General features: G+C 45.0%; 4 protein-coding genes across 4 annotated transcripts; 2 read left to right on the top strand and 2 right to left on the bottom strand.

Moving 5' to 3' along the window:
- The first annotated feature begins 286 nt into the window (after positions 1-286).
- On the top strand, positions 287-2595 carry LOC128718824 (uncharacterized). Its single transcript, XM_053812439.1, has 2 exons — positions 287-312; positions 384-2595. Exons 1-2 carry the CDS (start codon positions 287-289, stop codon positions 2593-2595), a joined length of 2238 nt encoding a protein of 745 aa, XP_053668414.1.
- Positions 2596-2802: 207 nt separating this feature from the next.
- LOC128718823 (UPF0598 protein CG30010) lies at positions 2803-3568 on the bottom strand. The gene is made up of 3 exons (XM_053812438.1): positions 3446-3568; positions 3173-3380; positions 2803-3107 (listed from the first exon to the last, which is right to left on the bottom strand). The coding sequence occupies exons 1-3, from the start codon at positions 3566-3568 to the stop codon at positions 2803-2805; spliced, it is 636 nt and encodes a 211-aa protein (XP_053668413.1).
- A 1042-nt stretch (positions 3569-4610) lies between these two features.
- LOC128707924 (uncharacterized) lies at positions 4611-11570 on the top strand. The gene is made up of 8 exons (XM_053802882.1): positions 4611-4650; positions 4774-4964; positions 5052-6448; positions 6527-6622; positions 6703-6889; positions 6957-9969; positions 10033-11125; positions 11201-11570. The coding sequence occupies exons 1-8, from the start codon at positions 4611-4613 to the stop codon at positions 11568-11570; spliced, it is 6387 nt and encodes a 2128-aa protein (XP_053658857.1).
- Positions 11571-12345: 775 nt separating this feature from the next.
- On the bottom strand, positions 12346-16243 carry LOC128719133 (transferrin-like). The gene is made up of 4 exons (XM_053812755.1): positions 16168-16243; positions 14222-14734; positions 13322-14146; positions 12346-13259 (listed from the first exon to the last, which is right to left on the bottom strand). The coding sequence occupies exons 1-4, from the start codon at positions 16241-16243 to the stop codon at positions 12346-12348; spliced, it is 2328 nt and encodes a 775-aa protein (XP_053668730.1).
- Positions 16244-23154: the final 6911 nt, after the last annotated feature.

The following is a 23154-nucleotide window of genomic DNA, read 5'->3' as shown; positions in this document are numbered from 1 at the left end:
TGGATTGATTGTGATGCACGATTTCGGGAACAGAGCACCCAAAAAGCGGGACGGTACAGGTGTTAAGAGCGCTGGTGTATCACTTTCACGTCAGCATTTCGTTCTTTTCAATCGCGCTATTATATGGCTATGTGATGCGTAATGAAATTAGGATCTCTTCTGCCTTTCGGTGGAGTAAACAACAACACACAATCGCACACGTTCATACTGTCAGTAAAATGCCATCAAAACAGTTTACCATGACAGTTGGTTAGTCAAAACAAACGTCGAACAGCAACCGGCTGCTATGGAAGAGTACAAGAACTTGATATGGTTAGTATGGGGCAGATTATTCGATTATAAGCGTGATATTTTACTACCTAGTTGCATTTCGTTCACCGTAGGTCCAGACATAATCCACGATCGGAAGGGAAGTTGCTGGAACAAGCGTCGATCGATTTCGCAGACTACCACAATGACATCTTCAATCTTCATATTAACGAAATCGACCCAGTCCATCAGATCGAGGACATTCGCACATTTCTGGACGAGTCGGCTCTTTTTCTGCCGGCTGAAATACCAGTCGATCCTCGCACAGGGCAGAAAGTTCAACAGTTGGAAGTGAAATGTATGAAACCGTTGCATCTGTTCAATAAGTTCCCATCCGGTTCTGTGCTAACGCGTGACGAGCATCAACATTGTCTCACGGTACAGAATCGGATAAACATGCGCTTACCCTTTACCCGCCCTAACGAGAAGAAAAACTACGAGCGATACCAGAAGCTGATGGAAAAGCTTGCCCCGGAAAAGGAAATGTTTGACAGCTTTGTGAAGAATTACTTTAGCACAAACCTGCTGCGTCGGGTGCAAACGATAGAACCCGAGCTGAACGCATTGGTTGTTAAAATTTGGCAGGAAAAGGTGCAGGAACGCTTGGCACTCGAGCGCGACCTGGGTGGCAAGTATCTTCTGATGACCGTTGTTCCCTTTGTTGGTAGCGTAAAAAACGAAACTAACGTGGTGTTTAAACCCGACCCGCAAGAGGTTCACGAAACGGGAACTGTACGGAATCTTTTCACCGAGAACGTTCTACGATGCCTAACGCTCAAACGAAATGACCGAGTTCTGGATGATTTCGTAGCGGAATGGTGTGCGGTACGATGTAAACGGGATGAACAATTGGTTAATATACACACGATTTTGCAGCAGCTACCGGCCGTTTCGTTTGTTCTGCCTGCTGGTGCATTTACACTCTTGTTGAACTATGCCCAAAACATACACGAACAGTGGGCGATACCGTTCGAAATTAAAATGCTAGACGGCCGAAAGGTTTTGATAATGGACAGTAAACATCCACCGAATAAGCTGTCCACCCACGCTAGGAAGATGAAAGCGTACAAACTGTTAGTTAAAAGTTATATGAATTTCCTAGCCACTAAACATGAGCCAGAGTCGTCTAGATGTCCCGACAAAGATAAAGAACAGATGAAGGAACCATTCAACCCGGTGCTGTTTGATGAATATATGAAAACAATGGCACATAAAAAACCTTACGTGGTGCAGGAGAAGGTTCGAGAGAATAGGTTTTACCAGCCGTGGAAATTGAAGGATCTCGATGAAGAACACCACTTGCTGCTGTACTATCGGCAGGATTGCTACGAATCGTTTCGCAAAATGCGTGTCTTCATGAACATCTCCATAAAGATCGAGTATCAACCAGAGTTCGGTGCGGAACAGATGATGCTAGCGGAACTGTTGCAGGAATGGTGCCGTCAGCTGGTGCGGCCCAACTCTAAAACGATGCGATTACGTATTAACAGCACAACGTCAACGATCATCTCCCATCGTTTCCTCGAGTTACGCGATATTGAGGAAGAACTTAACCGACTTTACGGCGTAGAGCCATGTAATCTGATCACGAATGTTTGGAAAATGCTAAAACTGATGGTACATTTCCCTACCGGAACGTATCTGCTGTATCGCGATGGCAAAAGTACCCAGGGGCCATCGGTGTATGGAAAAACGGTGGAAAAACTGGGCCAAACGAGTAGTCCCACAGGTGTCAGTTTAAACTGGGCCGATCTATTAAGTCACGTTCAGTACGATTGTTCACCGTTGGAGCAGTATGACTGGATCCCGATCGATAAGTTCGTAATAACGAAACTACATAGGACAAATACTCTTTTTCCGTGCAGCTTTCCACACTGGACGTCCGTCCGGTGGTTGGATTCGCGGGCAAATCAAGTAAAGGCGAAAGCAGTGCAAACGAAACCGGTCAATAACAAGAAAGCAGCTACACAGAAGCCCAAGCAAGTCGACAAAGTCTTGACACCTGGACAGCTGCTGCGCAAAGAGAAGGTGAAACTACGAAAGCAGCATGCTCGTCAGCAAAAATTAAAAGCACAGCAGATACAGCAATCGCTAAATCAGTTTGCTCCTTATGCCGGGTCAATGAATTCAAAAACGGCAATAAATACTGTAGAATTTAAGGATGCTGCAGCAGCTGGAAGGAGCACCAACGGGAAGGAGCTACCAATAGAACAAACTGTATCGATGGTTGATTACAATTCGTACGTGGAACAAGCCGCAATAAACTCGGAAGAAAAAGCTAAGTAAACATCTCGAGGAATGTGTGTGTACATTAATTGAATGAGATTATCACGGAGAGTTTTGTCTGCAGAAAATTTTAATAGTTAAATTGTCTCTACATTGTAGTTTAGCTACAACAATTGATAGGCTATTAATTTATAAAAAAAAAAAAAACAGTTGTGAACATAGTATATCACAATCTAGTATAACATTCATTTTCAATGCAAAAGTTTACTAGCGATCTTGTTGTGGCGGAGATCTATTTCCTATGTACGTATCCCTCCACCAATGTTGATCTAGCTCGTAATGTTTCGACTTCCACCGAAAGTGTGTCGGTGGCCGATCTTCACCATTTTGAAATGTAAATGAAGAACTCAACTCAATGGCCAGCTTTGAGCGGATTAATCCAATGGAACCGTACCGCTCCGGTGCCGGATGGTACACTCTTCCAGTGTCCGGAAACATGCAGATACGACCAGGCTGCCACGGAACACTCATTTTATCACTGGCATGAGCATAAGCTATCCTATCATCGGTATCTGCAAGAAATAGGATACTATAGAATGCTATTTTAAATTGCTTATATATTCAACATCATACGAACCACCCGCTTGAATGATATGAGTAAAAACAATCGGCAGATCATCGCAACGAATAAAGTTCCTTTCCCGGCCACAAATGGACAGAAACGGAAACTCGTCCTGATACCGATCCGTATCATTGAGCTTCAATCGTTTGAAAAAGAACTCCAAAAATTGTTTTTCTTTGAAGCAGGAAGTGAAATTTTTTATCCTTGCATCATCTAAAAACAGCTGATCGTAAGGTTAATGTAGAGTGATACGGTTGGGAACCGCGCTATATTTACAACAATCCTTACCATTCCTTCGTGATCAATGTAGTAGAAGTATTCACGTATTTTTGGTGCTGGCGATTGGCCCTGTACATACGATACATGGCGAAAATTTTGAATCGAAGTCGATATCAATCGCCTTAGCAACATGATCACTTGTCGCTTCCAATCGAATAATTAGTACAAAACAAAGGAGAGTAATTGTACCGGCAGTGGGTTAAACACTATTCAAAACAATACGTGTGATTACCCAGTAAGCAAAAGAGGACTTTTCAGTTTCATGGTCAGCCGACGTCTAACTGCAGTCTCTGAATGACTCAAGTTCTGAAAGCCAAAGGCAAATAGGTGAAATCCATCGCAACTGTTGCATCCATTTTCTGCACGTATCCTTTTGTCTGTGTCTTTGAAGTTATATTAATTCATTGGTTGTATCAATTACAATAGCTCAAACAATTTTGAGTAGTGTTGGACAACGAACGGCTGAGAATCTCTCAATCATTCAAGCTGTTCATCAATGTGAGTGAGCGAGTATTTCACTTTCTGCTATATAAAGTGAAAATAGATCATCGCAACATAAATTCTAGTGAAAACAAATCAAAGAACGAGTAAATAATTGCCTGTCATCGCAGTAGGTGATGGTAATCAACCGGTGTGACCGTGTAAACGAACGAACAAATTTTCCATGATGTCTAGAGTATTATTCACTATGTGGGGGTCACAGTTGCTCTCACTATAAATATCCCGTTTAAAAAGAGACCTCCCACGACAGAGTCTCATCAAAAACGGGTATCTACGCTCCAGCCAACAGAGACTAAAGAGTTTGCGAAAGAATCGTATCGAAATGAGGCAGCTCGCGAAACATTCTATCAAAGATCAAAGTTATCAAAGTTGTCTATTATTTTGCATTATCAGTAACTCTGTCTAAAAGGAATTTGTTATTTTGCTCATTGGGTAGGGCGCGAACATTCCTGTTACCGTTCCCGAAGGGGAATGCCGAAACGTCACCGCACTACAAGCGTTGTTGATGACAGCGTCAAAATAAGAGTTGTGCCGGGTCAGAATAACCGCCAGTTTTATTTCAGCTAGAGTCGTATTGTTTGGTAGAATAGAAGCTGCACAATTGGACGTCCTTGATTTACTCATTATACGCTTCCCGCTAACCGAAACCAGGCCACGTGCAGTGCACAGCACGATGGCAAGCACACTTAATCCTGCCACGCTGGAAAAGCTGCGTAAGTATAGACTGTAGACAAAGGAGAACAGGAGACGCTTTGTCGCCCCCGTTCCCGGAAGTGTGCGGAAGAACGCGCTCGACTGTATGTGTATATGTGTTTTGATGCACTATTTCGTTTCAGTGCATCCGATACAGGAAATACGCGTCCGTTCTCTGCACGACGTCGAAGCCACGCTAAGGCGAGCGTTATGGGAGAATGTGGACATAGGCGTGAATGCATCCGTTCTATTTAAGAATTTAATACGTTGGTTCGGGCATGTTCCGTTACTGATGGAGCTGACCGTACTGGAGATGATGTCACTCTTGCTCGAGGTACGTGATATCGCGTGAGAATAGATGGATCTTTACACGAATACGTCCTTTACTTTCCATTCTTTCTTATCTTACCATCTCAAATAGAGCAAATACGGACAGGAAATAGTAACATTCTTCACGCCAACGCGAATTATAAAGGAGTTGATGAAAATTCGTTACCTGACCGGGACGAACGCAAAATGCAACGAGCTGGTGGAGAGCATCATTAAGCAGGTGGAGCGTATGAAAACAGGTTCCACTACCACGTCCAGCATGACCAGCTCGATCGATCTGGACAGTGTAGCGAACAGTATCAGCAGTCTGAGGTTGGATTCAAACGAGCTCGCTGGCGAAACATCGGAGAGCGAAAATAGACAAAGAACAGTTCTTCACTCGTTTGCAGAGCGATGGAAAGGTGACGACACGTTCTTCACTGATTGCTGGGAGGTGCAGGACTCGAGCGCGGTAGGAGTGCTGGAGCGCTTGAACGATTCACTGTTCGATGAGGAAAATGATGAAAACTTTCAGCGCGCTTTAAACTACATCGTTTTGTACACCAAAAATTATCCTCCGGAGTTCTTTCTGCAACCTCCGTACATTGGCCTATCACTGTTGCAGTTGATTCAGACCGGTCGCGTGAGCATACGGAAAGGGTACGGAATGTTGCTGCGTTTCGTGGAATCGTTCCGAAAACGCATTCGGCAGCGGATGCTCTCCGTGACATACATTCCGGTGAACGAGAAACGCGACAGGACACAAATTTCGCTCGGTGCGTTCGCGTACGAAATGTTTCGACAGGGCATCGACCAGTTAAAGGAACTTTCGAGCGATGTGGACAAACTAGCGTCCAACATGATACTGATAGTGCTTAGTCAAACCACCACATTCCTTATGACGGAACATTTTTCCGATCAGCAAAAAATTCCTGCGCATCGTTTTGGAGAGCTGTGCGGTTCGTTCGGCTATCTGGCGAAGCACTATCGGCAGGAGTGGGAACTGGACACGAAGAAATTGTTCACACGCACGCGCTACCGCATTACGATGCAAATATTGCTCGACTTCGTGCGATTGTGGCAGAAGGAACCGGAGGTAGATGACGAAGCGGACGAAGCTGGTGCCGGCGGAAGGTCCGGTACGTTGCACTATCAGTTTGTCGAGATCAAGCTAAGCTCTTCCGCTCACCGTAAAGCGCTGGAGCAATCGGATCGGATTTGGCGTGACGAATGCCTGATTGCGCTGTATGACTATCCGCTGAAGTACTCCTGTCCGGAAATGTACGAATATCTATGTGCACTGGTCGATAAACAGAAAGCACCGTTGCTGGACATACTGCTGAACTTGTCGGACACTTTGACCCCAGCGGTACAGATGCTACGGGACACTTATTTCAACGCGAGGCTCTCCGATCAACAATTGCTTATAATAGGTTCGGAAGCGATAAAAACTCTCTCTCTGCATCGATCGATGGAATTGGTGCGAATTCTTTTGAAAACGATTGGAAAGTAAGGCTAGAAGCGTACAAAAGTGTACTCTGCAAAATTCGTCAAACTGTATGATGGTTTTCTTTCTCCGGTTTCTAGTTGTTCCAGTTCCTTAACAGAAGATGAGCCTTCGTGGGACGTTATTGAATCGATTACGGTGCGTTTGTTGGCAAACGAGGATGAAGCTATAAGGAGGTATGTCGCTTAGGTGTTCAAAAAGAAGCTAAACTAAATATCTCACGCTCTCAATATTGTATTAATTTATTACTATACAGCGAGGTTTACGAAATATGCACGAAAATGATGAAAGATTTCATTGGACAGTTTGATGACAGCGCCACTCTCACACGCCGCAGTCTGCTTTCCAACACGGCTCCGAAGCTGCGTGCAATGGGTATTCCACTATCGCTCCAAATTCTTACCGAAATTACATGCTTTGGATATAAAGACCGAAACAGCAAGGTAAGGTTCATCGCCTCGTATTTAAAATGTCAACATTTCGATCTAAATGCACATGCTTTTTCTACAGATTCGTCAATGCGCCGAAACCATGTTACTGTTTGTGTGCAACTCGAAAGCATACCTGCAGGAAAGATGGGCGGACGTGCAGGAGCTGCTCCTTCCAATAGCACCACTTCTGCAGGCAGCAGCGGTCGGACTGGAAGAAACGAAACTGGGCAGAGCCGTTATCGGTATGTTTCACCCCGACTTTGGTTTACCGTGGCTCGACATATTGCAGGGAAATCTTCGATTACTGTTCCACGTGCATAATTTCATCCGTGAGGAAGCTCTTACACGGGTACTCTTTCTGATAAGCTCTGTCGAGCGGAGCGAAGAGTTTGCGCCACGAATCGAACACATCAGTGATACCATTCCGAACACCATCTGTATGTTGCCGGTACCGTACGGTGTTGGTCGTCAGCAGATAACTAACGTGTACGATGTTAGTGCAGTGAAACCGCTGCTTGATGCGCTGGAGCAGGAAAACGGTGATCCCGCATTGCGCCGCAGCGCTCTGACACAGCTAAACGTGATGGCGGACGATCCGGTGCTGTGTGAGCAAATACATAATACTTCGGGCTGGGTGTTGGTAATGCAGGCGCTGAGCAGATCGTTGCTAGTGGAGCCCCAGCACGATTATCCGGATGCGGCCATTCCAGCAGTGGGCATACTGACTAAACTATGCTTCGCCATCAAAACCTTCCGCCGTTATCTCGGAACGAATACGACCGCGTGTCAACTGATTGTGCGGGCTCTGCTTGCTCATCATCATATTCCGGTATTTCAGATGGAATGTTGCGCCCTACTGTGTCTGCTGCTGTTTGCCGACTGCTCTACCGGAACGGTACCATTGGTCTCACTGCCTTATGTATGCGCAACTTCCGCGTTTTCCATTCCGTTCATATGCCATTTCCATTGGAGCATCAGTCCATTCCGTGAAGGCTTTGGAGCAAACAAACTGTTTAAGAGCATTATAACGGACACATATTCACCGGATGACAACAGCGATGAACGTAGTAGTACGTTGCCTGACTCCAGTATAGAACTCCCCGCAAATGGTGAGAATTTGCCCAAAGGATTTGCTGTCCAGGAGTACGTTAAACGATACATTCGTTTTACGTTTGCCGAAGTGTGGTTTGAGGGGGTGGAAAAGATACTGAAAGTAAACAATTCCAAACAGGTCGGCAATCCGTCGTCGATGGACGATCATGAAAGTCCGCTCGAGTACAAAGGCAACAGGACTGCATTGGTGTTCAGTGCGAATATGCGGCTTACCAAGCGAGACATTCGTTGGCTGAAGATGGTGGATTTCCTGTCCATCTTTCGGAAAAGCTTGCGCCGACTTGGTTCCGCAAAAGCGCATGCGGACGTCTACGTCGGGCTGGCTACGCTTGAGACGAATTTGTTGTTTCCGCTGAAAAACACCGTCTATCAGCACGATGTAATTATCAGCACGCTGAAACGCTACATTCACACACCGCCGATAACGGTGGCCGACCAGGAGTTGCTGATAGAGGTGTTCAACATAATCGGTATAATGCTGCATCTTGGGTTCTACACGATACGCGACTGGCTGTATACCGTGCTGGCGTCCGAGGACAATTTCTTCCTCCGTTTGCTTCGATCGGATGATTGCATTGAATCACTGTACCGCAAGAATGTATACCTTCTGTGGGAATTGTTGCGGTTGATGCGTGACGGTACGATGAGCTCAACAGTCTCTGGTGCCGAGCAGCAACGGAAGGATGGAAAGCGGGATCTTACCGAACGTATATCTAAACCTGCAGAGCGTATAACAATTTTCGAAAACTCGTGGGATGCGCGTTTGTTCAATACGGCCATGGAGCAGTTAGATGTAATGCTGAAGAAATGTGACGTTTCGCGTATTGTATCGCTTCTGGAAGTTCTCGAAACCATGTCGGCTTTCCTAGATGACGTGCGGCAGATCGATATTACGAAAGTTATCCTAAAGTTGTTGCTTTGCATTCGGTCCGTTGGATCAACGGACTATACTGGGTCCGCGATCGTACGATCGTGCTTTATAGCGATCGCGCATCTGCTGGAACGCTCTTCGGAAGAGGGGGCTAGTTTTGAGTGGAAATCCAAACTTTTGAAAATCATTTCGACCCAGTGTGGCAACAGTTGTACGCTCGTGCGTTCATTCGCGTGGAATATTCTGGCGAAGATTGCTCGCTCCTTGCCTGGGGCAGCGGCAATTGTGAAGGAGTGTGCCTATCTTCCGGGTGGTATACACGCGAGCTGCATCAGTACGATGTTGGATAGAAAGGAGGCGTGTTTGGTAAAGGAATCTGCTGTTGGACTGTTGGTAAACTTGCTGTCTCATAATGCGGACAAAGATGCATCGTTGCATTCGTCCGTCCTGCCGCTGGATGGAGCAGCAAGCGCTCGACGTGCGGCTGCCACTGGCAATAATGCCTCTACAAACGGCTCGGTAAATGTGATATTGGAACTATTGTCCAAGCAGCATTTTTTCGAAGAATCCGTCCGTTCGATGGAAACCTATTCGTGCATAGAGTTTTTGCTGGACGATGACAAGAAACAACAGGACCCAATTATTTCTGCCGACATGGTGAGAGCATTTGCGGTACTGTATCGGTGTCTGCTCGAGCTGGACCCGTTAGAATTTGGGCAGCTGATCTGTGAAAAGGGTTGCATCCAGTGGCTGCTGGAATGCGTCGAACAGCAGGCAATGCTACCGAATCGGGCCGTGTGTCTGATGGTGGCGGACGTATGTCTGCTATTGCTGCGCTGCATGGACGAACCGACCCGTGATCCGCTTTGTTTGCTTTTGGCCAGCCATCAGAATTTCTTCGAAAGCATCATCTACATGCTAAACCCGTGGCTGTACGGAAAACTAACGCACCCGGTAATGGAGCAAACGTTGTGCAGTATTATGCGACTGCTGTGCGTGCTGGTAGCTACGCCCACGGGGAAACAGCAGATCCATCTTGAGTTTGATCATCAGGACGTTAAACCCATTGCGAAAATGATAGAAAATGGAATTCTACAGAAATCAAAAGGTAAGTATTGCGGTTATTGCCATGTTTTGCTGTGTTTTGACGATATAATTTCGCTTTTTTCAGGGTTTCAAATCATGTGCTTAAAATTTCTAAGCCTGATGTTTCACACATCGGAGCCGATTACGTCTCTCGCGGGTGAATATCCTTCCTTCTTGATGCAATTCGACACGATGGATATGCTCGCGGAAGGTCCCGAAACAGCAAAATCTTCTACGCAAATGCACCTAGATGAAGAATACTCCGAGGTGGAAGACGACACGGAAAACACCAACCCTAACCGTCCGTTATCAACCGCAGATATGGAGAAGCGATTGAAGACGGATGAAAAGAACGACAGCACTATGCGCAGTGGTTCGGCACTGATATTCAAGGCATTGTTGCATCGTTTTGAATCAACCTGCAATCGACAGCAACTGGAAGCGGGAGGCATCACAAGCACGAACTACAAACGAATCGTTTTCTCAACGATACAAACGATGTTGCACTTTTCCGAACAAGCATGCCGAGTTGCACGGGAGCGCAATCTGCTGGCGATCATTCTCGATTGGTTCGATGCCATCTACGAAGGGCTAATCGGACGGTTGTCGTACTCGGAATTTGTACGAAAGCATGGAGATGTGAAGAAATTGTCCATTATGACAGAACTGATGGAGCTGGTCAGCTTATTGGGCACTTGGTTCAGTGTGCCGGGTGAACCACTCCTGCTACACATGGACCAGATCGACCGACTGTGCCAAACCGTGCTGCAATATTGGCCCTGGTTTAGCAATCACGCTGTGCTGCATCTGGAGTTCCTACAGGTATTGGCCTTCCTCACGGAAAGTCACATAATAGTTTGCAAAGCGCTGGCATCGACATTCCCGGGCTATCCGCACAGTATCATGAAGCTGTTAATCGTAACTGCTACAACGGAGACGGCAAAGGTGAAGGGCCCTAAGTATGATCTGCAATTGCTGCGGGTATCGTTGCGAGTGCTGAAGAATTGTTGCTGCTGCCATGAGGGTCGAAGCATGATCGGCAAGCTGAACGTGTTCGATAACATTAGCAAGCTGCATCCGAGCGTAACAAAACTGCAGAAACCGTGGATTGATGTAACGCATATATGGCTAGAGTTTTGGGAGGTATACACTCGCTATGTAGATGTCAGCGAAGTAAGGTAAGTATGAAGTGATCGAGACCAAACGCGATACACAAGGCTATAAATGTTACAATTTTTATTCTACCAACACAGACATTTGACGGTGCTGGGAGCATTGACACGCAAATCAGATCTAGAGATACGGCTTCTTGCGATGGCCATCGTTCGTAATCTTACATTCGTGCTGGCAAACAGGCCAGCGTTGTTAGCCTCGTCGGACTACATGTTTATTCTGGCGAACGCACTACAACGCACATCTTGCCGGGGCGAAGTGCTGATGGCTGCCGTAACGGTGTGGAAAATGATTGCCAACAATCAACGAGGCAAGGCAGCGATCAAAAGCAGTCCTTTGGTACGGCTCATAGAGGGTCAGGTGAAACACTACTCCATGACACCGGAAGGGAACGATCAAAACGAACTATGGAATGTACTGATGACTGTGTATCATATATTGAAAGCGTAAGAGTACACCTATCTGCCAGATATGACGGTGTACATCCTAGCGATGAATGGAATAAGAGTGAGAAGCCATAGCACAAACATACAAAAACACATAAGAGTGAGCAGTAGTAGTAGGAGTCCGCTAGAAGTCGATGTCTTTAATACAATAGGCGACTGCGGTAACTAAACAAGTGTCTTCTTTTACAAGATGTACAATCGAAACTGAAGTCTGGAATTTGAGAACAAGAGACGTTCATGTAAGTGCATTATAATGCAGGTTTCATTTGAGTAGTAAGATAATATGTTTAACAGGATGTTACAAGGGGAGTTTATATGAAACTCGTGTATGAAATAAAACAGAAACGAACCAGAACTTATATTTGGCTCACAACATTTGAACAAGTGTACAAGCGTTTGCCGTTTAACTGTTTGGCGCAGATCGACTCATAATCATGTACCACCCTGCCTAGGTCCCAGCCACAGGCATCGCTACTAAACCCACCTCGTCGTTATATGGTTTGCTTGGCGTCATCAGCAACCTGCAAACATATCAAGACTTTCAATGTTAGAATCTATTTTTCTCTTTATTAGTATTTCGCTCGACCATTACACTAATGAACTTTGCGTTACAGATTACTTTTGTTTGTGTACGGTGTATCGACGTAATGAAAGCAGTGACATATGGTGTTTCCAAACGAACGTGGAGGATGTTTTAAGTACACTATTGGATAAAAAAGGCTGCAAGTTTGAAGGCGGGAATTTGGCGAGTGTATTAAATACAACTACAGAAGTAGTAACTACAGTCTCCAGGCAATGATACCGGCGAGAATGAGGGTGAGCAAGAAATTGACCGTGATAATGGCTGCCCGGCCACCGGAACCGCCCGGCGCGATCGTGGTGGACGGTGCCGCATTCTGGCAGTCCTCGATGTTTTCGAACAAACGGATGTAGTTTTTCACGGACGTGCCCAGCTCGGTATGTTGCGGTGACACCAGTCCCAGGGCGGAATCCTCAAACAGAAGATTGCGCTGTCCGGCGAAAATGTTGTACATCCTGAAGTCGGGATCATTCTGCAGGTACACATCGAGTGAGGTCAGCACGTGCACGAGATTGTCCGAATGTTCCCACTGACGTCGCACCACGATCTCACCGTCCACGATCGTGGTCAGGTAGCACTCCTCGTCCACGTGGAAGCCCGTGTATGCGGCCAGTGATCCGTTCCGGCACAGCACGCGATAATCACTCTCATTCATTCCGAGGAATTGTGCGTGTTCGGCCAAATTTTGAGCTTCGATAATCGCCACCTCTCCGGCCTCCTGCAAACAGCGCAACGCACCGCGGGTACCGTAGTATCGGTTCGATTCGGATGCAGCGCACAGTAAGTTCCTATCGACCGATACACTAACACTGTCACTGTTGCGCAGGGCTGGATCTATTCCATCGGCCACTTCCTCCGGGGCATCCTCTATCGGCGCATCCGTGTTCGCATACTCGTCATTATCACCAGCCAGCTCGCGTGGTGTGGGCTTATCACCGTAGCGACACAGAGCACACAGGTTTTCGGCGTTTTCCCCGGTGGGATCGTGCATGTCATCACGCGATCCTGGAGCACAGGACTCAGAGAAAAACTCGCTCATTAGATGGCCGTAGTCGCACTCGTTACGATCGAATATTCCACGCGATCGGCCAACATTCACGAACGCGATGGAAGCTACACGGAAAGAGAATTACATTAGAATTAGATTCGGATCACTCAAACCTGCCACGACTTACCAATTCCACCAAACTCCGGGAAGCAAGCTTTCGCGTTGCGCAACTTCTCGAAACGATCGTGGCCTTTGCCCTCGTGCACCAGCACTATCACGGTGGAATATTTTTCCTTTTCTGTCTCTTGGTACAGTGCCGCTGCCAAATTGGACTGGCGCGCCAGATAGCCGTAGTTGGAATCGATACCGGCGAAGTCGGCCCGCTCGGCCGAAATTTCCCGCAGACAGTTGATGCGGTTCGTGGTAGGATTGTTGCACTGCAGCAGCGGATACACGCCGGCCGTAAGGCCTGCCTTCGCCAGTACGTCGCATTTGTCCCGCTCCTCTAAAGACGTCGTACACCAGCGCGCCGTCGATTGGCAAATATCGGACACAAGCGGTAATGGGCGGTGTGGAAAGAAGTAATCTTTCGGCGACTGAATCGAGGAAGCGGCAGCGATCTTGTCTGCGTTGTGTCGCGTCAAAATATCGATAATGGCCGATTCCCACGGGGTACTGGAGGTGAGCGAGTTGCGCAACCACACGTCTAAACGGGCCGCAATTTGGACTGCTTTCGTTGCGGACGCAATTACGGTTGGCCAGGGCTGGGCTAGCCAGGTGCAGGCCGGTCCATTGACGGGTTTCAGTGTGCCGTCCTGGCAAAGATAGGAGAAATCGTTCGCGATCGCGCTACGGTCGGCGAAGAAACGTTGTATCTCTAGCACGGATGCGTAAACCACGTCACCATCCCGTTCCAGACATTGCAACGCCGACTGTTGCCCGTTGTTGATGCCGTCGTACGAGCAGGAGCTAGCATTCGGACAGAGCGAGCAGAGATTCGAGTATTTTTCTTCTGCAAATAGGAAACAAAACGAGCGATGAGTGCATCAGTTCTGGCGCACCGGTTTGTTACCGCCAGCATTATTACTTAATTCTGAATCCTCCTTAGGTATCTGCGACCATACACCTGGACGGCAAGCGGCACGGAAGAAGTTCGACACGGCGAACGTTTCGACCTCGGTAACGGTACGGAAGTCATCACACCTAACCGGTGCAACGAGCCGCTCAAAGTGCTTCAGCACCCGCTCGGTCCAGCGATGGGTGCGGCTGTAATGGAATCCCGGATGACAGTAGCGCAGTCCGCGCAATCCATCGAGTCCACCCGTGTGGGTGCTGCGCACCACGACCGCCGTCTGGAAGTCGACCGATTCACGGGTTCTCTCGCTGCTGCGCAGCTCCTTGATGACGGTGAGTCCTTCCCAGTCGAGGCTAGCCGTAAGCAGCACACTTTCCGCGCTGAACACACCAAAGTCGGCGGTACCATTTCGAATGCGCTGGGCACATTCGACACTGTCCTGTACGTGCACGCATACCACCTCCGATGCACCACGCTGCAGCTGCTCACATTCCGCGGTGTAGCGTGCAATGGCACAGACGCGCTCTGTCGCAAAAGAACGAAGTGAAAATTGGTTAGCATTTACCCATCGGTTCGTATCTTATCTATGGGTTTGAGGGTACAGGCAGAAGAAAAAACAAGAGTTGAGTTGTATAATTTCCACGCCTCAGGAAGCGTTCCACCGCAGCCAGCGTGCACTGTGTGCGTCGATCGATTGGTATTATTTGGAATTTTGTTTTATTTTTAGCCCTCCATAATGGTGCGGGGATTGAGTTTAAGTTCGATATTGATCGTCATGTTGGTGTCGCGCCCGTACAGAGTGCGCATATTTGCTCAGGTTATCATCGACACCGTGTGCTTGATAAGAGACTAGCGCTCGCCCGCCGTGAATGGTGTTTGTATGGGACCGTTTCGGCTGTTTTGGCTGTTACATGCAAGGCGAGCTAGAATATTCCATGTTTATAATTCTTATACTGGCCAATACCAGAACGGCATCAGGTACGAAGGCCGGAAGTTGCAACATTAATCGCCCTATCTATCAATTAAACTATTCCAGCTTTAGAAGCTCAGATCCATAATTTGAAGTATGTTTCATGCCATATCCCAAAACCATGACATCACGTTTCCACCCCAAAACCATGAATCATGGTGTAGATGTATTACGGACGATAAGCTTTTCAGCGTGCGCTGCAGTAGCAGCAAGTCATACCATTCTAATTCGTCTGGAATTGTTCATGTACGTAAGATCTCCGACACACCGATAAAGCGGGGGATTTATCTAGATTGTAAAACAAGGCCTCCCTTCCTTTCGAACGCGCACGAGAGATGGTGATTTTTAGTACCACCGGAATTTGCCAACATGGGTGTAGCGTTCTCTGGCTCATCCGGTCAAATTACTGCGGCCTAATAATGTTTCCACTAGATAGGAAGATAATGGATAAAGAGTTAGCTCGCCCTGGGGCGCGTAACATCTGAGGGAAGATCTTTGCCCAACATGGTTGCCGGTCTTTGCGACCTTCAGAGGTGTAAAATAAATCATTGAGGCATTTAAACGCACCCATATAAGATAGGCACCAGCTTGACGAAAAAGGTATAAAAGTGAGCATTTTGATAAGCTTCGCAGGAACTGGACTGGATAGAGCCTCTAGAGCGTGCGGGTTTGAAGTGGTTAAGGTTGAGATGTTATTATCAGCTAGATTCTCTTCCCTGAGCGAAATATGTTAAGGTATTACGTAAAGTTAATTCCAATCCGTAATTGTTTTTTTTTTTTTTCAAATGACACATGTTACTTGTACTTGCTGTGATAACCTTTCGCTGAACATGACACGGTTTAGTTAGGCTGGCAAGTATCACTAAGCTAACTAAGGTCCCGCCAGCAGGATTAGTGGGTGTTGTCTGTTTGCAGCGGATAGCCTATAACCTTCACTAGTGAATCACATGACACAACGCGCCCAACGCGCGTCTTGTGGCCTACATACCTGGCTGCTGCCCACTGGCAAAGTCACCGAAGGCTGCCAAGAGCAGTAATACTGTAAAGCTGCACACCTGAATCATGGCTTGAATAGGTGGGCAGTTGATCGCTTGTCGAACGGATTATACACTAAATACACTTCACTGGGGACGACACTGCTCCGGATGTGCTTACATCCAGCGCATCACCCGCTTCGTTCAAAGACGTACCACGGAAAAGCACGCGAAACCGCCGCAAGGTATCCGTTGAAACTGAACGCCCGTATCGACGGTGAGGTTTCCGTTACGCCCAACTTCTTATCATCGCTAAAAAAATACTCGATACACCCAAAGTACGCACACACACACTGCTAGTCAGTTTGCTGATAAGATAAATGTTCGCATAAAATCGTTCCAGATAGTAGCGACGATTATTCAACGCTGGACGACCGATATTACCGGATTGTACAGATTGTTTGAGAAGTGCTAGGATTGCTTTCCGCGGTGAAGAGACTCCACCGAGTGATAGGTTGGTTTACCTGAATTGTCTGCAGAATGGATGATTCAGATGGATAGGGAGTAGGTCTGTTTGTAAGACAATTACCGAGAAATCAAACTCCGTACCCGTTACACCACATCACTGTTGACTTAGGGACGTAGTAATTGGCGCGTCAATGTCTGTATTAGTCACGTCTTGTAACGCATTTACCAATATGTCACTCTTTTCCGGCACCAAAAAAAGGAAGGAGGAGGAGTGCACCACATTAATGTGCAGTTATCTTGCTGCACGGTGCATCAATGCACCGATCGGTTCATCAAGTGCTTCAATATAAAATTTACAATTGCAACCCATTTTGAAATTGCTTTGTTTGCATATATTTATGTGGACTTTTGAGGGATTTTTTTTCAGGAAAATGGTGTCGTCTGGCAGATTCGGAGGTATTTGTGAAATCTGTACAAGTTAAACGTACGATTTCTGGATCTTGTTCGAAAAGGAACTCTCAAAACTTTCTCAACAGCTTGGATTTCAGTTTTCTATAACTATAGGAAATCCCCGTTTTAACTTGGTACATTCGAGTTCAGTATGAAATGTCTCCAGAAATGGCTACGATTGTTGAGCTTGAGCTGATCGCTATCGATTTGTTTGAAATTCCTTTATAATATTCGATTTGGAATGTGACACTTATCACACAATCACAATTCATTTTCCGCTCCTTGATCTGCAACAGACTGTGACAATTATTTCAATTTTAATTGTCCTATCTTTAAATATTCGATTTTAAGTTCCAAAAGCAGATGCAGTACCGCTGACAACCGAACGTGCACGTGGTTTGATGTTCGTTCGGCTGTCAACGCGGTCGTTTGGCGCGCTCGTACTCATATCAGCAAAAGTGGATAAGAAAGGGCAGTCTCACGTGTTTACCAAACAATCCGACCACACGGTGTGGAACCGCTGTGTGGGTGCGCTTGCGCATCATTTTCCCGCGCTCGGAAAATACGCTTCCCATGGAGTGCAGCGGCATCCCAGCCCCATGACCTTTCACACTCCGCGTACGTATTCGTGCGGGAAGATGCTGGCGCGCACACTGTAATGAGTGTGGGTCCGGTGTTGTTATTTTCTTGCAGGCGCAACTCTACCCAACGCTACGGTATTGAGCGTGCAGCACTGTCAGTAGCCTTTGTACCGGGTACGGTGGTGGATCGGTTCTGTTGAGCTCCTTCAGGGAGGTTCAGTACTAACTTCCTACGCTTCGAACGGTCGTCGATCGGCGGAGTAGCAAGTTCATTCCGTACCGTGATGTGTCTGTGTGGTTCTATAAATGAACAGTTCGCGTGTGAATTAACAGTTGATGATCACTTTAAGAAGAATTTTGTGATGAAATTAAATTCAAATAAAGCTCATCTGATAAGTGCATAAATCTGTCACCGTTGCTGGTAATGAGCAGAAAAAGCTGGCGTGATGAAACGGTCCGCCCTCCATCAACACTAGCTTTTTTCCGGAAAAGTAATAAAACGGTGTGATGTCTCGTTCCACTCTGCTGCCGTATCATTCTACCCGTTTAATACAATTCCGAAGCAAAACAAGAGAGATTTTACGAAAGAAATAAAAAAAAGCTTATTGGCTAATCGAGCCGAGGGTGAAATCTACGTCACTCATCGCATAAATTTCGACAGAATGCTGCAGAATGCTAAAAGCCAGAATAGCGCAGAATAGCAGGCTCCGGATAGAAGCGGAATTGATGAATTAAATTTTCCCCCCAGAGCTGTTTACCTTTTCGGTTTTACGAGTGCAAGTGTTTGCTTCCTTTGGCTATGCGAGTGTGTGTCGTGGGTTGTGAAGAGAGTGAAACGGAAATTAAGGAAGCATATGTTTTCGGAGTGATCGGCATCGATAGAATAAACTGTTAGCAATAATAGAGGGAGGCTTTTTTTCGATACTGCTCTTTGAAACCAAACGCAATTTTTGTATCGCTACATCCAACAGATTGCTGGAAAGATTATTAATCCGTTAAAAATAGTAGCGAGACCCGCTTGCCGGAACTCGCGCAAGTGCAAGTGTTGTGCAAATATTGTTCTTGTGGTGAGCTGTGAGAAGAAAAAAAAACGTACATGGTGTGAAAAACCCCGGGCCAACCCAAGTTGATTGTGTTCGTTTCAGCGTAGTGTGATACGGTTGTGGGCAGTGAGTTTTGGAAAAAATAAGATCATAGTGCGGTGCTATTCTCCTGTCCTTCAGTAGGATCGATCGAATCCGATCGAGAACGCCGTATCTGGCGAGCAACATTCGGCGGTAAGTGAATAGAAAAAGTTCTTTGCCCAAGGTTTTCGTTCACTTGTACTTCACAGCGCACATGTGAAGGTGTGTAGAAAATTTCATTAAAAGTTATGTTCGTGTGGTGTTATTTTTTAAAGCTACTTATGCTTCAAATTTTAACCGTTCAAACTCACATGTACCTCAACGATTACCTCTCTTATGCGCAAAGTATGTAATAAAACTTTGTTGCCTTAAAAAAAGAAAGAAAAAAAGTATTAGGGTAAGCTTGTTGAAAATTCCCCTTGTAATAGATTCATCTTGATGAAAAGTTCCTTCTGACGGATGGAATAAAGCACTTTCCCTAGAGCCTGCTTTTACCATCTCTTCTTGTTCCACACGCAAGACAAGTTCATAGGCTTCTGCGGTGGGATAATTTGGAGCTTGATGATTGTTTTCTATTCTGTTTAATTATTTCCCCACTTCGAGAAGTGTTTATTATGCAAATCTGTACGCATTATCACAACGATCCGTTGAGAGCATGTGAACATTGAAGTGAAAAAGTTAAAATACCTGGCGAAGGAGTTGGCTTAAAGATGCTAGGGAGTGTGCTCAGAAAATGTTATTAGTAAAAACTTTGAAGCTTGAAGAGTTTGTTTATAAACATGAAATTTCGCATTTAATTTTGTGATCTTTGGTTCTTGATATTCTTCTATCGAAGTTTTGAATTCTTCGTGTACGTCACAGAAGTTCTTCCAAACACTCCATTATTCTTCGCATTGAAATGTGATATTTGGTGTACTTGAAAACTTTCAAAGCTGCAAGAACGATCTCGACAAGCAATAGGCTTTTCTTACACAAACACAAATAAATGGCACACGCGGGAGAGTGCGAGTATTCCTAAGCGAAACGATTAATGGGTCGGTATCTGCAAATGATTGCGATCTTCGACGTCCCCTAAACTTGTGTATGAGTGTGATTCGTTTTATTGTCAAATGTTGGTGCTGCTCGAGAGACAGCAATCTCCTACAACAATATTTCCCCGTCTGTTTTTGTTACACGATGGGTAATAGCCGTGTCATAAGTGCGGTTGGCCAAACGCAGCCCTTATTGATGTTTGAAAAATTTCGCTTTCAAGAAATACGGACGGGCAATGGGTTCTCTAGATGGCGTTCCCACAGCCCTCCCTGTCTTTCGCGTGAACATGGAGGATGCTATTTATAACGATCGTACCACAGAGGAATACACAACCGATGGGATCCGCTGTTGGGGGTACAATAAAAAAGTACAAAAATCAAACGAGAAGAAAAACACCAAAACCCCTTCGGACGGCATCACTGTGACACTGAAACCAACGAATTGTTTGTTAGCTTAGGTTCTCCACCGCGTACACCGAGTTCGAGAAGGTGTGTGGAATGATAAATTGGTACTCCTGGTGTTGCTCTCGGGGTGCAAAGAAAAATGAACGAAAATCACAATTTGTGTCGATTTTGTTTTGTTTTTTTTGTTCCAGAAATAAGAGGTCACGTCTGATGTCCTTTTTGAACGTGCAAAACCTCAAAAATGGTTTACGCAAAAGGAGTGCTGCAAATATTCGAAAGGCTGCAGATAGCAAGGGAATGTAAAGTGATCCTTTTTTTTTTTTTTGAAAGGGCAGATGCGGTGCGAATGAAATTTAATTTACAATTTTCATTCGCTTGTGAGAAGATTTAGTTTATGTTTAACGATTTCTTCACGAGCTTTTCTGCGGGAAATTAGTCATGTTGTACCGTTGCAGTCAAAAAAGCCTTTCCAAAGGAAATTTGTTTCATGGCCATTTCATGCCGCTAATTTGCAGCTTGAGCATCATTAGGTATTTATGAATGGTGTTTGAATTGACCACAGACAGTCCACATCAATGCATTTGTAATTTTCATAGAAATGTAGAAATAATCGGATTAGTGCACTGGCATTAGCATCGACATTGCATTGTTAGATTTTTTTTTACTGCAGATGCTTTTATGTGTGTTGCATAATATTGCATTGCAATAAGATTAAATTTGATTCCATGGGTCTCATTGTATAAGTGCGCCATTGTGGGCTTTCAGCGCCTGAAAATATGCAATAGCTAATTTTAGAATAAACGATTTGATGAAAGAATCAACCACGATTATTTTCCGAGTTTTCTAAGAGCTTTCTATATCGCACTTTACCCACTATGAGGCATAACAATTTGTGATGTTCCCAGGAGTGCAGGGCATATAATACCCTCACCGAAGCACTAATCATAATACGGATCAATTTTTGCTTTCATGAAATATTTTTTCACCAAACCCAGCCGTAAGCTTACAAGTGCACGTCTCTTTTACTTTACGACCACAAATCTCGGCACGGAAAGATGAAACTGACCGCACGCACTCGATGTGATGTCGATGATGCAACTGCTAGCCTGTGGCTTCATTGTCGGGTCGGTACATTATGACGGCGTTGGCTATTCTTTTATGGAATATCAAATCATTGATATTGAAGGAGATTGATTGGAAGTGCTGATCCTTCAGTGGATCACCAGTTCACTTGTGATTGTGTTGGAATGTGGCGTTTTATGCCGTATATACCAGCAGTTTCATTCCCACTAAGCACCGTGCCGTGTGCTTGACTTTATGAACCATTTTTTGGGATTGGTACTTTTTTATGCTGTAAATTGTTGTACCAACCTGCCCGGAAAGTTTGGGAAACTTTGGTACAACAAAAGCAATTGTGTTTATGCACTTTCGTTCATAAAATCAAGATTTGCCCCATTGATAGGCGCTGTACCGTTGCCCCTTTGATGCGAAAATCCATAAAACGATTTTGATTGATACACCCCCTTGGAATAGGGCGTGGATCATACTAAATTTGTTTGACGATAGCCTTTCTACCAAAGAGAAAGAGAGTAAGAGAGAGAGAGAGAGAGAGAGAGAGAGAGAGCGAAAGAGAAAGTAACGTGTGCCCAGAATTATGCGATCGAATCGATCTAGATGTACGCGGGAGTGACATTAAGGGTAAAGTTTTTATGGCCCTTTTGGAATGCGAGGGGAACTTAACTGGCTTACCAGAAGAAAAATATGTTATTTAGGAGTGTGATTGTTTCCAGGCTGTAAAATGTGCAAGTTAAAATAAAATTCTTTTTTTATAAACTTTTCGGCAAAGTAGTCTGTAAAACTAGTACAATGAATATCCAAAAGAAACTTTAACGTTAAACGTTAAATTATAACTCTACATAATGAAAAACCAATAACATTACTCGAATAGCATCAATAAAGCGGCAGCTACATTTGTCTGTCTTTTATTTACCTAACATTAATGCTGTTTGTCAACATGTAAATATCAAAACTTTACGACCGTCATGCAAATGTAGCATGATAAATTATTTTGGCTATGGTTTATCTGCAGACAGCCTTTTGATGCAATCAAAATAAGTGACCAAAATGGTTGTGTTTTTGATGTTTTTCAACCAAATTTGATGGTTAGAAGTTATGTAATGAGATGGTTTTCTGGTGCCTTATTTTATCTACTGCACGCGCTAAAAGTATTCACTGTGACAACAACAAAGTTAAGGGGCATACCCGTGTACGTCATGTCATGGACAATTTTTAGACATCCAATTCCAAGAAACTGTACTATCCGTCTTAAAATAAGCTACGCCAAACGGGTAGACAATATCAATAAAATGAAATAAAATACATTTATTCGAAGCACTGGTAACGATTAGAGAACGAGTGTCTAAAAATGAATTTCTTGAAGACATCGCATAGAACATCATCGTTTTTGCTATGATCTTTTGTATTTTTCCTCTATTTCCTTACATCGAACAAAACGCCTAAAGTTATGCAACTCGTGTCGCAAGATTGCTTACTTACGGCATCATACAGGTTTTTTACATTTAAAGGAAGCTTTAAGTTGAATTATCTTCGTTGTTTTGTTTCTCAGTGTGCCTTCTTATTCAGCTTTAACCGACACAAAACAGGTGCTAAAAGATTAAAGGCCAGTTAATTAGAACTTAAAGTGTAGTAATTGTTGCTAAAATTAACACGAAAGTTATTATTTTACAAGCGAGTGGACTAATTAAGTGGGAATTAGGTTTTAATTAAAAATGGTCAATTATGGTGGGAAAAAGTTACCAACACTGTGATTGAAATTGTATATCCAAGCGTAAGAAAGGTTGGATCGATTTTGCTTAAAATGGCCGATAGTTAATGGTGTTGGGGGATAAAACACCGGTTTGGTCAGGGGTGTGATGTGGTGT

Source organism: Anopheles marshallii, chromosome 2 (genome assembly GCF_943734725.1).
Source record: "Anopheles marshallii chromosome 2, idAnoMarsDA_429_01, whole genome shotgun sequence".
NCBI lineage: Eukaryota > Metazoa > Arthropoda > Insecta > Diptera > Culicidae > Anopheles > Anopheles marshallii.
The sequence above is the reverse complement of the archived record's forward strand: the minus strand, read 5'-3'. Positions and strand labels throughout refer to the sequence as shown.

Coding starts and splice junctions, on each gene's coding strand:
- LOC128719133 (XM_053812755.1), bottom strand. CDS start 16,243: ATGATTCAGGTGTGCAGCTTTACAGTATTACTGCTCTTGGCAGCCTTC. Junction 14,147..14,221: donor TAAGGAGGATTCAGAATTAA/GTAATAATGCTG, acceptor TCCTATTTGCAG/AAGAAAAATACTCGAATCTC. Junction 13,260..13,321: donor CCCGGAGTTTGGTGGAATTG/GTAAGTCGTGGC, acceptor CTTTCCGTGTAG/CTTCCATCGCGTTCGTGAAT.
- LOC128707924 (XM_053802882.1), top strand. CDS start 4,611: ATGGCAAGCACACTTAATCCTGCCACGCTGGAAAAGCTGC. Junction 6,890..6,956: donor ATAAAGACCGAAACAGCAAG/GTAAGGTTCATC, acceptor CTTTTTCTACAG/ATTCGTCAATGCGCCGAAAC. Junction 11,126..11,200: donor GTAGATGTCAGCGAAGTAAG/GTAAGTATGAAG, acceptor CTACCAACACAG/ACATTTGACGGTGCTGGGAG.
- LOC128718823 (XM_053812438.1), bottom strand. CDS start 3,568: ATGTTGCTAAGGCGATTGATATCGACTTCGATTCAAAATTTTCGCCAT. Junction 3,381..3,445: donor ACATTGATCACGAAGGAATG/GTAAGGATTGTT, acceptor CCTTACGATCAG/CTGTTTTTAGATGATGCAAG. Junction 3,108..3,172: donor TCATATCATTCAAGCGGGTG/GTTCGTATGATG, acceptor TATTTCTTGCAG/ATACCGATGATAGGATAGCT.
- LOC128718824 (XM_053812439.1), top strand. CDS start 287: ATGGAAGAGTACAAGAACTTGATATG. Junction 313..383: donor GAGTACAAGAACTTGATATG/GTTAGTATGGGG, acceptor CGTTCACCGTAG/GTCCAGACATAATCCACGAT.